The 15,035-nt window shown below is 53.0% G+C and overlaps 1 protein-coding gene across 3 annotated transcripts in view; it reads right to left on the reverse strand.

Moving 5' to 3' along the window:
- LOC142316950 (alanine aminotransferase 2) overlaps positions 1-13,975 on the reverse strand; it is a 64,502-nt gene extending 50,527 nt beyond the window's left edge. For 2 of the 3 annotated variants that reach the window (XM_075352771.1, XM_075352768.1), the window contains exons 1-2: positions 6,502-6,579; positions 4,510-4,617 (exon numbers count right to left, since the gene is read on the reverse strand). In XM_075352771.1, coding sequence (XP_075208886.1) covers positions 4,510-4,524 — 15 coding nt within the window. In that variant the 5' untranslated portion in view covers positions 4,525-4,617; positions 6,502-6,579. Of the gene's footprint in view, positions 1-4,509; positions 4,618-6,501; positions 6,580-13,839 lie in introns of those variants that run through there. The other variant, XM_075352769.1, reaches the window with a different exon arrangement.
- Between the last annotated feature and the right edge of the window lie 1,060 nt (positions 13,976-15,035).

Here is a 15,035-nt window from a genome sequence, read left to right on the forward strand (position 1 = left end):
CCTTTTTAGTTGAATGGAGGTTCTCCCCCGACAGAACGTCCCTCCAAGCTGTATGGGCTTAGGTGAGGCTTCTGGAGGTAATACCAGTATAGTAACCTCTTCCCAAAAAGTTTTAGTTCATGAGACCTCAGCCAAAATCGGCGATCAACCCCTGGAAAAACTGGCTTTTCAGAGCAGAGTCCTTCAACTGAGTGTCCGTGGACCAGCACTGGTATTCAGCTCAATAGTCTTCTGCTGGCCGATTCCCCTGGTCTACTGAACGGATCTGAAACTTGACTAATGATGTTCTATCTGGATCATCATAGATGAGACCAAGTGCCGAGAAAAGCCCGTCCACCAAGAAAAATACAGGAGAACCAGAGGGCACGGAAAAGGCCCACGCTTGAGAGTCTCCACTCAAGAGCGAGACAATAATTCCCACCCGCTGTTCTTCACCTCCAGAGGAGTGGGGAGGTAAACGGAAATACAACTCGCAGGCCTTTCAGAAAGTACCAACCCGGGAGGGGCAGTTTAGGCTCTGATGATCCAGAGACCAGGACTGATTGCTTTGGTGTGGTTGACTGAGCTGCTGTACCGCCTCTTTTAATTCAGCCACCTGAAGAGACAAGGCCTGCAATTGTCTCACTAATATTGCAATGGGCTCCATGCTGGAAAGTCCGGCCACCTACAATGTCACAATATGACTGCAGGATAGCAAGGGACAAGGACCTCCTATACTGTCCCTCAAGCATGGAGACCCTAGGCTATCCCCGCCCACAGGAATACCTCTAAAGGTGGAGATGTCTGAGTCTTGTGCCTGACTATCCTTCTGAACAGAGTTAATCTGGGAAGGAAGGGGCAGGAGTGTGATAGCAACACATATAAAGGCTGACAGGGATAACAGAAACTCAGACACACTGCAAACTCACAGGAACAAAACAGTATAAAGCTAAGGAATAAAGCAAGAGAAGGCAGCAACAAAAGGACAACAAGAGTTACCACCACAACCGCTCACAACAATAATGCACAACAACCACCGGTAGGTTGGGACCAAACCACCTCTCCAGACCAGTATAGACAAGCTATAGCTGGCACTAATGGAATTGTCCAGCCAGCATATATAGGAGGAGAGTAAATATGATTGGCTCTCCCATAGCATGTGACTAATGGAGATTGAACATAAAATAAACAGCACCTTGCCACCTAGAGCACAAAGGGCTAAAGAACATATATGTGAACAACCACATATGTGAATGTAAGGGGCATCCACGTAGTGCACCCTTCATTTACATATATGCCTTTTCACCTATATGTTCTTTAGCTCTTTGTGCTCTAGACGGCGCGGTATTGTTATTTTTATATTCTATTTGCCTGCCAATAGTCTGTGACACAGGGGCCTGTTCACACCTGCAGCCCCAACAGAAGCCTATAAACAATATTGGTTGTTTGTCCCTCCACGTCTGTCATTGAGAAGCTCCAGTCCCTGTGTGGACTAATGGAGATTAGCAAGCCGACCGGCAGAGATTATCTCTCGATAGCCTGCGTCTGAACAACAAGTCTATAGGTCACAGCCCGAGTCGCGCCGCGCCGATCCCAGACATCAGAGAAGCCAGAGTCCAAATCTGGAGTTTCCTCAGATCTTGACACCGCCATGACAGTCGGCCATGCCTGCAAAAGCCTCCTCGTGATGGGAACACCTCGGTCTATAAATGACTCTGTTTCAACACGCACCGGCATACTTTTGTTTTATATGTTTTTGATCAAACTACACAAAACATTGCAAACACAACACTGCACACTGTATAACACTGCACACTGTATAACACTGCATATCTAATGTCCGCTCCTCATGATTATCTACACCGGACCCCGGGACTCTCCTCTACATAGTCCTGTGTCTGATGTCCTCCCTCTGGACTATCTACACCGAACCCCGGATCTCACCTCTTCATAGTCCTGTGTCTGATGTCCTCCCCTCTGGACTATCTACACTGGACCCCGGAACTTACCTCTGCATAGTCCTGTGTCTGATGTCCTCCCTCTGGACTATCTACACCGAACCCCGGAACTCACCTCTTCATAGTCCTGTGTCTGATGTCCCCCCTCTGGACTATCTACACCGAACCCCGGAACTTACCTCTGCATAGTCCTGTGTCTGATGTCCTCCCGTCTGGACTATCTACACCGGATCCCGGGACTCTCCTCTGCATAGTCTTATTTCTGATGTCCACCATTTAAGACTGTCTAAACCTGACCGCAGGACTCACCTCTTCATAGTCCTGTGTCTGATGTCCTCCCTCTGGACTATCTACACCGGACCCCGGGACTCTCCTCTGCATAGTCCTGTGTCTGATGTCCTCCCTCTGGACTATCTACACCGAACCCCGGATCTCACCTCTTCATAGTCCTGTGTCTGATGTCCTCCCCTCTGGACTATCTACACTGGACCCCGGAACTTACCTCTGCATAGTCCTGTGTCTGATGTCCTCCCTCTGGACTATCTACACCGAACCCCGGAACTCACCTCTTCATAGTCCTGTGTCTGATGTCCCCCCTCTGGACTATCTACACCGAACCCCGGAACTTACCTCTGCATAGTCCTGTGTCTGATGTCCTCCCGTCTGGACTATCTACACCGGATCCCGGGACTCTCCTCTGCATAGTCTTATTTCTGATGTCCACCATTTAAGACTGTCTAAACCTGACCGCAGGACTCACCTCTTCATAGTCCTGTGTCTGATGTCCTCCCTCTGGACTATCTACACCGGACCCCGGGACTCTCCTCTGCATAGTCCTGTGTCTGATGTCCTCCCTCTGGACTATCTACACTGGACCCCGGGACTCACCTCTGCATAGTCCTGTGTCTGATGTCCTCCCTCTGGACTATCTACACCGGACCCCGGAACTTACCTCTGCATAGTCCTGTATCTGATGTCCTCCCTCTGGACTATCTACACCGAACCCCGGGACTCACCTCTACATAGTCCTGTGTCTGATGTCCTCCCTCTGGACTATCTACACCGAACCCCGGAACTCACCTCTTCATAGTCCTGTGTCTGATGTCCTCCCTCTGGACTATCTACATCGGACCCCGGAACTCACCTCTACATAGTCCTGTGTCTGATGTCCTCCCTCTGGACTATCTACACCGAACCCCGGAACTCACCTCTACATAGTCCTGTGTCTGATGTCCTCCCTCTGGACTAACTACACTGCACCCCGGGACTCACCTCTGCATAGTCCTGTGTCTGATGTCCTCTTTTCTGCACTATCTACATCGGACTCCGGGACTGACTGACCTCTTCATAGTCCTGTGTCTGATGTCCCCCCTCTGGACTATCTACACCGGATCCCGGGACTCTCCTCTGCATAGTCCTGTGTCTGATGTCCCCCCTCTGGACTATCTACACCGGATCCCGGGACTCACCTCTACATAGTCCTGTGTCTGATGTCCCCCCTCTGGACTATCTACACCGGATCCCGGGACTCTCCTCTGCATAGTCTTATTTCTGATGTCCACCATTTAAGACTGTCTACACCTGACCGCAGGACTCACCTCTTCATAGTCCTGTGTCTGATATCCTCCCTCTGGACTATCTACACCGGACCCCGGGACTCACCTCTGCATAGTCCTGTGTCTGATGCCCTCCCCTCTGCACTATCTACATCGGACCCCGGGACTCACCTCTGCATAGTCCTGTGTCTGATGCCCTCCCCTCTGCACTATCTACATCGGACCCCAGGACTCACCTCTGCATAGTCCTGAGTCTGATGTCCTCCTTTCTTCACTATCTACATCGGACCCCGGGACTGACTGACCTCTTCATAGTCCTGTGTCTGATGTCCCCCCTCTGGACTATCTACACCGGATGCCGGGACTCTCCTCTGCATAGTCTTATTTCTGATGTCCACCATTTAAGACTGTCTACACCTGACCGCAGGACTCACCTCTTCATAGTCCTGTGTCTGATGTCCTCCCTCTGGACTATCTACACCGGACCCCGGGACTCTCCTCTGCATAGTCCTGTGTCTGATGCCCTCCCTCTGGACTATCTACACCGGACCCCAGGACTCTCCTCTGCATAGTCCTGTGTCTGATGCCCTCCCTCTGGACTATCTACACCGGACCCCGGGACTCTCCTCTGCATAGTCCTGTGTCTGATGTCCTCCCTCTGGACTAACTACACTGCACCCCGGGACTCACCTCTGCATAGTCCTGTGTCTGATGTCCCTCCCCTCTGGACTATCTACAATGGACCCCAGGACTCACCTCTGCATAGTCCTGTGTCTGATGTCCTCCCTCTGGACTATCTACACTGGACCCCGGGACTCACCTCTGCATAGTCCTGTGTCTGATGTCTGCCCTCTCTGGACTATCTACACCGGATCCTGAGACTCACCTCTGCATAGTCCTATGTCTGATGTCTGCCCTCTCTGGACTATCTACACCAGACCCCGGGACTCAATTCTTCATAGTCCTGTGATGGATGACCCCTCTCTGGAATTTCTACACTGGACCCCGAGACTCACCTCTTCATAGGTCATTTATGAAGTCCTCCCCTTTTGCATCTGGGATTATCCAAAGTGTTTTCTGATCTCGTCAGTCTGTGACCTTCAGTCCTTCAGTAGATCAATATCCTGAGGAGAAGAAGGAGAGTCTGAGATTGTACTTTGACACACGGGATGTGAGATTACAGATATTTCAAAATTTTCATCACTTGACCACAAATAGAAGAACAAACACATAATTACAATGTCTAATAACCTGATGTTCCCTTCTAGGCCCTATCAGCTGTGTGTATAGGCTCTACAGTCCTACATCTAAAACCTAACAGCACTCCCTCTAGGCAATTCCAGCATTACAAATAGGCTCTTCCAGCCCTACCTTTGGGTCCTTTAAGCTCTACCTCTAGGCTCTTCAAGTACTACCTCTGGGCCATTTCAGAACTCCCTATAGGCCCTTCCAGCCCTACTTCTAGGCCCTTCCAGCCCTACTTCTAGGCGCTTGCAGCCCTACTTCTAGGCGCTTGCAGCTCTACCCTTACGCCATTCTAGGACTCCCTTTAGGTACTTCCAGCCATACTTGTAGGCCCTTCCAGATCTACCTCAAGGCCCTTTCAGCACTCCCTTTAGCCATTTCCAGCCCTAATCTAGGATTTTCCAGCCCTACCGCTAGACCCTTTCAGCCCTACCTATAGGACCTTCCAGCCCTACCTCTAGGATCTCCCAGCCCTACCTCTATGCCCTTTCAGCCTCACCTCTAGGACCTTCCAGCCCTACCTGTGGAATCTTCCATCCCTACTCCTTCTTGGCACTCCCAGCCCTACTTCTATGCCTTTCCAGTCCTTCCTCTAGGCCCTTCCAGTCCTACCTTCAGGCCCTTCCAGCCGTACCTCTATGCCCTTCCAGCCCTACCTCTATGCCCTTCCAGCCCTACCTCTATGCCCTTCCAGCCCTACCTCTATGCCCTTCCAGCCCTACCTCTATGCCCTTCCAGCCCTACCTCTATGCCCTTCCAGCCCTACCTCTATGCCCTTCCAGCCCTACCTCTATGCCCTTCCAGCCCTATCTCTATGCCCTTCCAGCCCTACCTCTATGCCCTTCCAGCCCTACCTCTAGGACCTTCCAGCCCTACCTCTAGGACCTTCCATCCCTGCCTCTAGGACCTTCCAGCCCTATCTCTAGGACCTTCCAGCCCTATCTCTAGGACCTACCAGCCCTACCTCTAGGACCTTCCGGCTCTACCTCTAGGACCAAACTACAATGACCTTCACCATAGAAGTATTGATATCTCTTCAGTACTTGGTACTTTCTAGATAGCAGTTGTAGCAAGCCTATTTCTCTCTACTCCATCATTATTATGCACCCTCTGCTAAGCAATATCTACTCTACCAGGAGACACACCCAATACTTCTTTTCCCCAGCATCTACCATTAATCAATTCTGACAACTGTTACAGCTGGAAAAATACCTCAACAACTGATAAGCTTATAAGTGAACACACTGATCTAACTGCCTGGGGAAGAACATTCCGGAGCGCATGTGCAGCACAGGAGAAGACTTGTAGATGTGAGGCCCATAATAAAAGGCAGATAGTTGTAGATTATATTTGAGCATTAGGTATCGGGGTGCTGGGTGGGGTAAACAGAGATGAGAGAAGAGACAGGAGAGGGGTGCAGACTATGTTCTGTCTTGTGGGTTTGGCACTGTGCAGAGGGGTTAGTGCGAGGGTTTGGTGGGGAGAATAGCCGGCTTGTGCGGGAGGCAGAAGATGAGAAGATCCATCTATTTCCCATCACATCTGCACATCAGCTCTATTTGACTCTGTTGACTGTAGACTGATTTTCTAGGTGTCTGTGATGGTATCGGGAGTTTAGGGATGGGACCGGGAGCTCTAGGTAAAGCTCCGGCACTAATACCTGTAGACATAGCTCTCATCTCGGGGTCTGCAGATCAGGGGACGTGGTCACTGGTGAGGTGCACTGATTTATAGTCAGGACCCTCCACTCTAGAGCCGCCTACCTTCTCCCCGGACACCTCAGCTGGTGGCTGTCCAGCTCTGCCGAGCGGTGAGGTCAGAGTGTCCTCCGATCTGCTGTGAAGGGGGCTGTAAGTGACGGAGGGGCAGAGGACGTACATGCGCCCCCGCCTCAGATTACAGCACGCGAGTAACATTATACCCCTCATTCCCCAGCAGCTGCTGCCGTGTGGATTGAGCCCCATCTATAGGAGAACAGACATAACATACATGGGGTGATTATATACAACCATGAGGTGTGGACATTAGGACTCCCAGATGTATAACACTAGGCAAAACTAGAGGGAAAGAGATGCAGACCACCAAGATAAGTGTCAAGAGTCACAAGAGGCCCAGGGTCAGGGTCAGAAGGTCAGGAGCAAGAGATCATGGTCAGGATCAGAAGGTCAGGAGCAAGAGATCATGGTCAGGATCAGAAGGTCAGGAGCAAGAGATCATGGTCAGGATCAGAAGGTCAGGAGCAAGAGCTCAGGGTCAGGATCACAAGGTCAGGAGCAAGAGCTCAGGGTCAGGATCACAAGGTCAGGAGCAAGAGCCAAGGGTCAGGGTCACAAGGTAAGGAAGAAGAGCCCAGAGTAAGGGTCACAAGTTCAGGAGGAAAAGCCCAGGGTAAGGGTCACAGGGTCAGTGGGAAGATCCCAGGGTCAGGGTTACAAGTTCGGGAAAAACAGCACATGGTCTAGGTCGCAAGGTCAGGAGGAAGAGCTTAAGGTTAGGATCACAAGGTCAGGAGCAAGAGATCAGGATCAGGATCAGAAGTTCAGGCTCAAAAGTCTGTTGTTTTTTTATATAAATTAGAGAGTACATGGTGGCCAGAGGCCTGGGGAGGCTGCATTATACAAGGAGGCCGTGGGGGCTGCATTATACATGGAGGCCTGGGGGGCTGCATTATACAAGGAGGCCGGGGGGCTGCATTATACATGGAGGCCTGGGGGGGCTGCATTATACATGGAGGCCTGGGAGGCTGCATTATACATGGACGCCTGGGGGGGCTGCATTATACATGGAGGCCTGGGGGGCTGCATTATACATGGAGGCCTGGGGGGCTGCATTATACATGGAGGCCTGGGGGGCTGCATTATACATGGAGGCCTGGAGGGCTGCATTATACATGGAGGCCTGGGGAGGCTGGCTGCATTATACATGGAGGCCTGGGGAGGCTGGCTGCATTATACATGGAGGCCTGGGGAGGCTGGCTGCATTATACATGGAGGCCTGGGGAGGCTGGCTGCATTATACATGGAGGCCTGGGGAGGCTGGCTGCATTATACATGGAGGCCTGGGGAGGCTGGCTGCATTATACATGGAGGCCTGGGGGGCTGCATTATACATGGAGGCCTGGGGAGGCTGGCTGCATTATACATGGAGGCCTGGGGAGGCTGGCTGCATTATACATGGAGGCCTGGGGAGGCTGGCTGCATTATACATGGAGGCTTGGGGAGGCTGGCTGCATTATTATACATGAAGGCCTGGGAGGCTGGCTGCATTATTATACATGGAGGCCTGGGAGGCTGGCTGCATTATTATACATGGAGGCCTGGGAGCCTGGCTGCATTATTATACATGGAGGCCTGGGGAAGCTGGCTGCATTATTATACATGGAGGCCTGGGGAGGCTGGCTGCATTATTATACATGAAGGCCTGGGGAGGCTGGCTGCATTATACATGTAGGCCTGGGGGGCTGCATTATACATGGAGGCCTGGGGGCTGCATTTTACATGGAGGCCTGGGGAGGCTGGCTGCATTATACATGGAGGACTGGGGAGGCTGGCTGCATTATACATGGAGGCCTGGGGAGGCTGGCTGTATTATACATGGAGGCCTGGGGAGGCTGGCTGCATTATACATGGAGGCTTGGGGAGGCTGGCTGCATTATTCATGGAGGCTTGGGGAGGCTGGCTGCATTATACATGGAGGCCTGGGGGGCTGCATTATACATGGAGGCCTGGGGAGGCTGGCTGCATTATACATGGAGGACTGGGGAGGCTGGCTGCATTATACATGGAGGCCTGGGGAGGCTGGCTGCATTATACATGGAGGCCTGGGGAGGCTGGCTGCATTATTATACAAGGAGGCCTGGGGAGGCTGGCTGCATTATTATACATGGAGGACTGGGGAGGCTGGCTGCATTATTATACATGGAGGCCTGGGGAGGCTGGCTGCATTATTATACATGGAGGCCTGGGGAGGCTGGCTGCATTATTATACATGGAGGCCTGGGGAGGCTGGCTGCAGCATTATACATGGAGGCCTGGGGAGGCTGGCTGCATTATTATACATGGAGGCCTGGGGAGCCTGGCTGCATTATTATACATGGAGGCCTGGGGAGGCTGGCTGCATTATTATACATGGAGGCCTGGGGAGGCTGGCTGCATTATTATACATGGAGGCCTGGGGAGGCTGGCTGCAGCATTATACATGGAGGCCTGGGGAGGCTGGCTGCATTATTATACATGGAGGCCTGGGGAGGCTGGCTGCATTATTATACATGGAGGCCTGGGGAGCCTGGCTGCATTATTATACATGGAGGACTGGGGAGGCTGGCTGCATTATTATACATGGAGGCCTGGGGTGGCTGGCTGCATTATTATACATGGAGGCCTGGGGGTGCTGCATTATACATTGAGATCTAGGGGCTGCATTATACAACATGAAGAACACCTTATACATGCACTATAGGGGTGCATTATACATGGAGGAGAATGGGGCTGCATGATACAATAGGAAGGACACCTTATACATGGAATATAGCGTGCATTATACATGGAGGAGTATGGCGCTAAATAATACAATATGAAGGTTTACGAGGTTGCGTTATAATACATATAGGACTATGGGGGCTACATTATAATATATGGAGGACTATGGAGCCTTACACATGGACTATGGTGGTGCAGTATAATATATGGAGGACTATGTGGTGCAGTATAATATATGGAGGACTATGGAGCCTTACACATGGACTATGTGGTGCAGTATAAGATATGGAGGACTATGGGGTGCAGTATAATATATGGAGGACTATGCGGTGCAGTATAATATATGGAGGCCTATGTGGTGCAGTATAATATATGGAGGACTATGGAGGTGCATTCTGATATATGAAGGGTTATGTGGGACCCTGTTATGATTCAGTGATCGAGGAGGATCAAAGGGGTAGAAACTAGGAAACCCAGAGAATCACCAGAGTGGTTGGAAACTCAGCGGACTGCAGACCTCTAACTGACAACACAACTAGACGTAACCGTGGGACGTGCCTACGATGACCTAGTCGCCTCAACACAGCTGGAGAGCTATTTGTTCCTAAAAAGAGAAAAGCAAGGAAAGCTAATCTCCCTCAGAGCAGTTCCCCAAAGATTATAGGTAGCCCCCAAACATGTAAAGCTGGTGAGACAAGATGAAATACAGTACACAGGTAGAGAACAGATTCAGCAAAGATGAGGCCCAAACTATCTATATAGGAAAGGACAGAAAAGAGCACTGTCTACAGCCATGCAATACCCTAGAAAAAGAACCAACACACCCGATAGGAAAAAAACTGAGATCACACGATCTCTCCCCCACTATATCAGGACTCTGGTGTTACTGGGATCCAAGCAAAACACTAATATAGAGGAAGGACTGAGATTAATATCAAGCATGATAAAACACAAATACAGTGCAGAATATGGAGCAAGGTACACAGACATTCCCAGCAGGGAATGATCCAACTCCACCCAGGACTCCACACAAACAAAACGAGGAAACAAGCCTTAATACCACAGAAATAAAAACGACAAGAAAGTGGAAACAAACCAGCAAATGGTACAAAGACAAAACTTATCTGCAAGGAGTTCAGGACTATCTTCAACAGAAGATAGGGCAGGCTCCAGAATGTCCACAGCACCACAGGAGACAACATCACCGGCCCAGACCGAGAGAACACTACTCAGTTATATAGGCCCAGTCTGAGCAGCCTGATTTCCAATCATCATCAGCTGTCTGGCTTCTGTTAAGCAGACCAACTACACTACCAGCACTGGCCACAAGAGGGAGCCCCAAACCGGAACCCAGTCCAAATGTGTTCACAACAGGACCCTTTATACTATATGGAAGGCTATGTGGGGGCCATTATTGTTTTTGGAGAAATATATACAAGGGGGGAAAAAGATACAATCGGGATGGGAACGTTTTGTGCTGAGGGAAAAAGGTTCTTTCCCTCAGCACCCAGCTTTCCCATGCTCTGCTATACATCTTCTCTCAGCACCCAGCTTTCCCATAGTCTGCTATACATCTTCTCTCAGCACCCAGCTTTCCCATGCTCTGCTATACATCTTCTCTCAGCACCCAGCTTTCCCATAGTCTGCTATACATCTTCTCTCAGCACCCAGCTTTCCCATGCTCTGCTATACATCTCTCAGCACCCAGCTTTCCCATGCTCTGCTATACATCTTCTCTCAGCACCCAGCTTTCCCATGCTCTGCTATACATCTTCTCTCAGCACCCAGCTTTTCCATGCTCTGCTATACATCTTCTCTCAGCACCCAGCTTTCCCATAGTCTGCTATACATCTTCTCTCAGCACCCAGCTTTCCCATAGTCTGCTATACATCTTCTCTCAGCACCCAGCTTTCCCATAGTCTGCTATACATCTTCTCTCAGCACCCAGCTTTCCCATAGTCTGCTATACATCTTCTCTCAGCACCCAGCTTTCCCATAGTCTGCTATACATCTTCTCTCAGCACCCAGCTTACCCATGCTCCGCTATACATCTTCTCTCAGCACCCAGCTTTCCCATGCTCTGCTATACATCTTCTCTCAGCACCCAGCTTTCCCATGCTCTGCTGTACATCTTCTCTCAGCACCCAGCTTTTCCATGCTCTGCTATACATCTTCTCTCAGCACCCAGCTTTCCCATGATCTGCTATACATCTTCTCTCAGCACCCAGCTTTCCCATGTTCTGCTATACATCTTCTCTAAGCACCCAGCTTTCCCATGCTCTGCTGTACATCTTCTCTCAGCACCCAGCTTTTCCATGCTCTGCTATACATCTTCTCTCAGCACCCAGCTTTTCCATGCTCTGCTATACATCTTCTCTCAGCACCCAGCTTTCCCATGCTCTGCTATACATCTTCTCTCAGCTCCCAGCTTTCCCATGATCTGCTATACATCTTCTCTCAGCACCCAGCTTTCCCATGTTCTGCTATACATCTTCTCTCAGCACCCAGCTTTCCCATGCTCTGCTGTACATCTTCTCTCAGCACCCAGCTTTCCCATGTTCTGCTATACATCTTCTCTCAGCACCCAGCTTTCCCATGCTCTGCTGTACATCTTCTCTCAGCACCCAGCTTTCCCATGCTCTGCTATACATCTTCTCTCAGCACCCAGATTTCCCATGTTCTGCTATACATCTCTCATCACCCAGCTTTCCCATGCTCTGCTATACATTTCTCATCACCCAGCTTTCCCATGCTCTGCTATACATCTCTCAGCACCCAGCTTTTCCATGTTCTGATATGGGGAAGCTACGTGCTGAGGGAAAGATGTAGAGCAGAGCACGGGAAAGCTGGGTGCCAAGGACAAGATGGATATCAGAACATAGGAAAGCTGGGTGCTGAGAGAGGGATTTCAGATCATGGGAAACCTGGTGCCAAGTGTCAGCGTCATTATCCCGCACCCCAAGTGTTGGTGTACATGGAGGGGGGGCCCAGGTCTGAACTTTGCACCGGGGCCCATCAAACTCTACTTACGCCCCTGCAACACACGGCTTTTCTGTGCAGGCATCACATGGTAGTAATCTGTGACACTGGTGGCAAAATTTGGGTCCAGACATTTTCTCCTGGACTCAGCCCCGGTGATCGGCTCGGCCATTGTGGCACATTGATTCTCTCTCCTCGGCCGTGTGTTTGGGATCATTGTTGCTGAAATGTCCGCCTCGTTTCATCTTCATCACTTACCTGCATTTGTCCATTCATCCTTCCTTCAATTACACAAACTCTGAGAATTATTTCCACACCTCCCTCTACAATCTTGCGGGGACCGCCTGCCCATGGCCGGTTTTTGGTGAAATAATGTTCATTCCACTTCCAGGTCATGGCCCCGGCACTGCTCACTGGAACTTTCAGGAGTTTAGAAATTCTTCTGTAACCAATGCCATCAGGATGTTTTGCAACAATAACGCTATGAAGGTGTTGAGGCATCTCCCTAGTTTTACTCATCATGAGTTGTTTCTTGTGTGGCACCTTAGTAACGAGACACCTCACGGGGGTGGTCGACCGTCTGCAGGTAAAGACACTGCTCCTGGGTGCATGGGCGACCATCTGCAGCTGAAGACGCCGCTCCTGGGGTGCAGTGTCTGGACTGGGGGTGCAGTGTCTGGACTGGGCTCCTGGGGTGCAGTGTCTGGACTGGGGGTGCAGTGTCTGGACTGGGGGAGCTCTTGGGGTGCAGTGTCTGGACTGGGGGAGCTCCTGAGGTGCAATGTTTGTACTGGGGGACTCCTGGAGTGCAGTGACTGTAGTGGGGGGCTCCTGAGGTGCAATATCTGTACTGGGGGGGCTCCTGGGGTACAGTGTCTGAACTGGGGGGCTTCTGGGGTGCAGTGTCTGGACTGGGGGGTTCCTGGGGTGCAGTGTCTGAACTGGGGGGCTCCTGGGGTGCAGTGTCTGAACTGGGGGGCTCCTGGGGTGCAGTGTCTGAACTGGGGGGCTCCTGGGGTGCAGTGTCTGAACTGGGGAGTTCCTGAGGTGCAGTGTCTGGACTGGGCTCCTGGGGTGCAGTGTCTGGACTGGGGGTGCAGTGTCTGGACTGGGGGAGCTCTTGGGGTGCAGTGTCTGGACTGGGGGAGCTCCTGAGGTGCAATGTCTGTACTGGGGGACTCCTGGAGTGCAGTGACTGTAGTGGGGGGCTCCTGAGGTGCAATATCTGTACTGGGGGGGCTCCTGGGGTACAGTGTCTGAACTGGGGGGCTTCTGGGGTGCAGTGTCTGGACTGGGGGGTTCCTGGGGTGCAGTGTCTGGACTGGGGAACTCCTGGAGTGCAGTGTCTGAACTGGGGGGCTCCTGGGGTGCAGTGTCTGAACTGGGGGGCTCCTGGGGTGCAGTGTCTGAACTGGGGAGTTCTTGAGGTGCAGTGTCTGGACTGGGGGGCTCCTGGGGTACAGTGTCTGGACTGGGGGAGCTGCTGGGTGCAGTGTCTAGACTGGGGGTTCCAGGGGTGCAGTGTCTGAACTGGGGGGCTCCTGGGGTGCAGTGTCTGAGGACAGCAGGGAGCGGGGGTCTCAGCATCAGCCGGTATTACCCAGATGTCTCCCCCCTATATTCTGCTCACATCCCCAGGAGTACCTCGCCCCCGTCCTCCGCTCCATGCTTCCATGCTGGCTGCCATCTTCTCTCCTGCAGACCACATGTCACTTCACAGAGGCAGAGAAGCCATTAATGAGCCCGGATCCTCCAGGGACACAGGCGGCGGCTCAGACCGGAGCAGCTCTGCCACAGCGCGGCCTGCAGCGCCCCGGAGCGCCACTAGAGGGCAGCAGCTCAGCACCCGCCCAACACAGCGCGGCCTGCAGCGCCCCGGAGCGCCACTAGAGGGCAGCAGCTCAGCACCCGCCGAACACAGCGCGGCCTGCAGCGCCCCGAAGCGCCACTAGAGAGCAGCAGCTCAGCACCCGCCCAACACAGCGCGACCTGCAGCGCCCAGGAGCGCCACTAGATGGCAGCAGCTCAGCACCCGCCGAACACAGCGCGGCCTGCAGCGCCCCGGAGCGCCACTAGATGGCAGCAGCTCAGCACCCGCCGAACACAGCGCGGCCTGCAGCGCCCCGGAGCGCCACTAGAGGGCAGCAGCTCAGCACCCGCCGAACACAGCGCGGCCTGCAGCGCCCCGGAGCGCCACTAGATGGCAGCAGCTCAGCACCCGCCGAACACAGCGCGGCCTGCAGCGCCCAGGAGCGCCACTAGAGGGCAGCAGCTCAGCACCCGCCGAACACAGCGCGGCCTGCAACGCCCCGGAGCGCCACTAAATGGCAGCAGCTCAGCACCCGCCCAACACAGCGCGGCCTGCAGCGCCCCGGAGCGCCACTAGATGGCAGCAGCTCAGCACCCGCCCAACACAGCGCGGCCTGCAGCGCCCCGGAGCGCCACTAGATGGCAGCAGCTCAGCACCCGCCCAACACAGCGCGGCCTGCAGCGCCCAGGAGCGCCACTAGAGGGCAGCAGCTCAGCACCCGCCGAACACAGCGCGGCCTGCAGCGCCCCGGAGCGCCACTAGATGGCAGCAGCTCAGCACCGACCGAACACAGCGCGGCCTGCAACGCCCCGGAGCGCCACTAGAGGGCAGCAGCTCAGCACCCGCCCAACACAGCGCGGCCTGCAACGCCCCGGAGCGCCACTAGAGGGCAGCAGCTCAGCACCCGCCCAACACAGCGCGGCCTGCAACGCCCCGGAGCGCCACTAGAGGGCAGCAGCTCAGCACACGCCCAACACAGCGCGACCTGCAGCGCCCCGGAGCGCCACTAGAGGGCAGCAGCTCAGCACCC

The sequence above is a fragment of the Anomaloglossus baeobatrachus genome, chromosome 6, assembly GCF_048569485.1.
Source record: "Anomaloglossus baeobatrachus isolate aAnoBae1 chromosome 6, aAnoBae1.hap1, whole genome shotgun sequence".
In the NCBI taxonomy this organism is placed as follows: domain Eukaryota; kingdom Metazoa; phylum Chordata; class Amphibia; order Anura; family Aromobatidae; genus Anomaloglossus; species Anomaloglossus baeobatrachus.